The sequence below is a fragment of the Sinocyclocheilus rhinocerous genome, unplaced genomic scaffold (genome assembly GCF_001515625.1).
Source record: "Sinocyclocheilus rhinocerous isolate Xijiao unplaced genomic scaffold, SAMN03320098_v1.1 scaffold1285, whole genome shotgun sequence".
Taxonomy (NCBI): domain Eukaryota; kingdom Metazoa; phylum Chordata; class Actinopteri; order Cypriniformes; family Cyprinidae; genus Sinocyclocheilus; species Sinocyclocheilus rhinocerous.
Window position 1 is genome coordinate 562,490 of NW_015645559.1, and position 1,181 is coordinate 563,670.

Here is a 1,181-nt window from a genome sequence, read left to right on the forward strand (position 1 = left end):
CGGCCGGTATAAACACCAGCATTGACCGAGTGGCCGCGATCAGCTTTGGTGGCCGTAACATAGGCTGTAAGGCGCCGCAGACGCGTGCCGTGATGCGCAGATCAGCTCTAGTCTCTCACGTCACTGAATCTGCTGTTAAAAATGAACCATCCATTCATCATATCATCATGCAAAACTAAGAATTAGAATCATTGTAATGTGATGAAGAAATATAGGTGCAGATGGGTGGCGGGCGGATAATCTGAAGCAGCGGACTGGACTCGGGTGAAGTTTGAGCTAATCCGCGCATCTCTACACTACACTTACCTGGATCGCCAGTAGCAAACAATGGAGCATGCTCTGCTGGACAAACTAAGTAATTACACCATTCAGAAGCATTTAATCTGCTTTATATGTTCTGTAAAAAAAAAATATCATATCGGCGGCATATTCGCCATATAATGATAATATTGGCAAAACGATATATCAGTCGGGCTCTATTTATAAATATAAAAGATTCATAAATATATTAAATAATGCATGAAATGAAGAATAAATGCAGGATGTATTTCCTAAAAAGGGATGGCTTTTCTCAGCCGCTCACCTCAGAACACACTCCTAGCGCTCGGTCCAAGCTGCAGCGGTACTGACCCATCTGCATAGAGAAGTCTCGGTACCTTCTGTCCACCGTAGAAACCCACCTCTTGAGCTCAGTCACATGGACATGCCCTTTCTCAACCAGACTACCAGCCAGCTGGATCAACAGCTTCACCTTCTCCTGTGTTTGCTAGAAGAAAACAACAACATCAGGTCATATAATACAGGTTTAGACAAATGCATGTTCACTTTATATACATAAATATATGTAAGTGAATAGATGCGTTTGTCTAAATTTGTACAAAGCTTACTGATAGACAGGTCACTTTTGAGACCTATACTTTTTCACTCTAGATGAAGGCTAAAAAGGCTTTTGGTTGTTTAGATATGTTTACGGTACTTACGGTAATTTCTGAAGTTTTGGACAGGATATTCTTCATAATAATTCTGCTTGCATGTTCCACAAAAGCATGAAGGTTTAAAGTGCCCCTATTATGGATTTTTGAAAATTACCTTTCATGCAGTGTGTAACACAGCTCTAAGTGAATGAAAACATCCTGCAAAGTTTTAAATCTGAAAGTGCACCGTGTATAAAGTTATTGTCT

The 1,181-nt window shown here is 40.5% G+C and overlaps 1 protein-coding gene across 1 annotated transcript in view; it reads right to left on the reverse strand.

The window, feature by feature from the left end:
* Window positions 1-1,181, reverse strand: part of LOC107706669 (kalirin-like) — an 85,946-nt gene that overhangs the window by 36,705 nt on the left and 48,060 nt on the right. Inside the window, exon 22 of the mRNA XM_016510457.1 lies at window positions 584-766. Within this exon, the coding sequence (XP_016365943.1) occupies window positions 584-766 (183 nt within the window). The remainder of the gene's footprint in view (window positions 1-583; window positions 767-1,181) is intronic.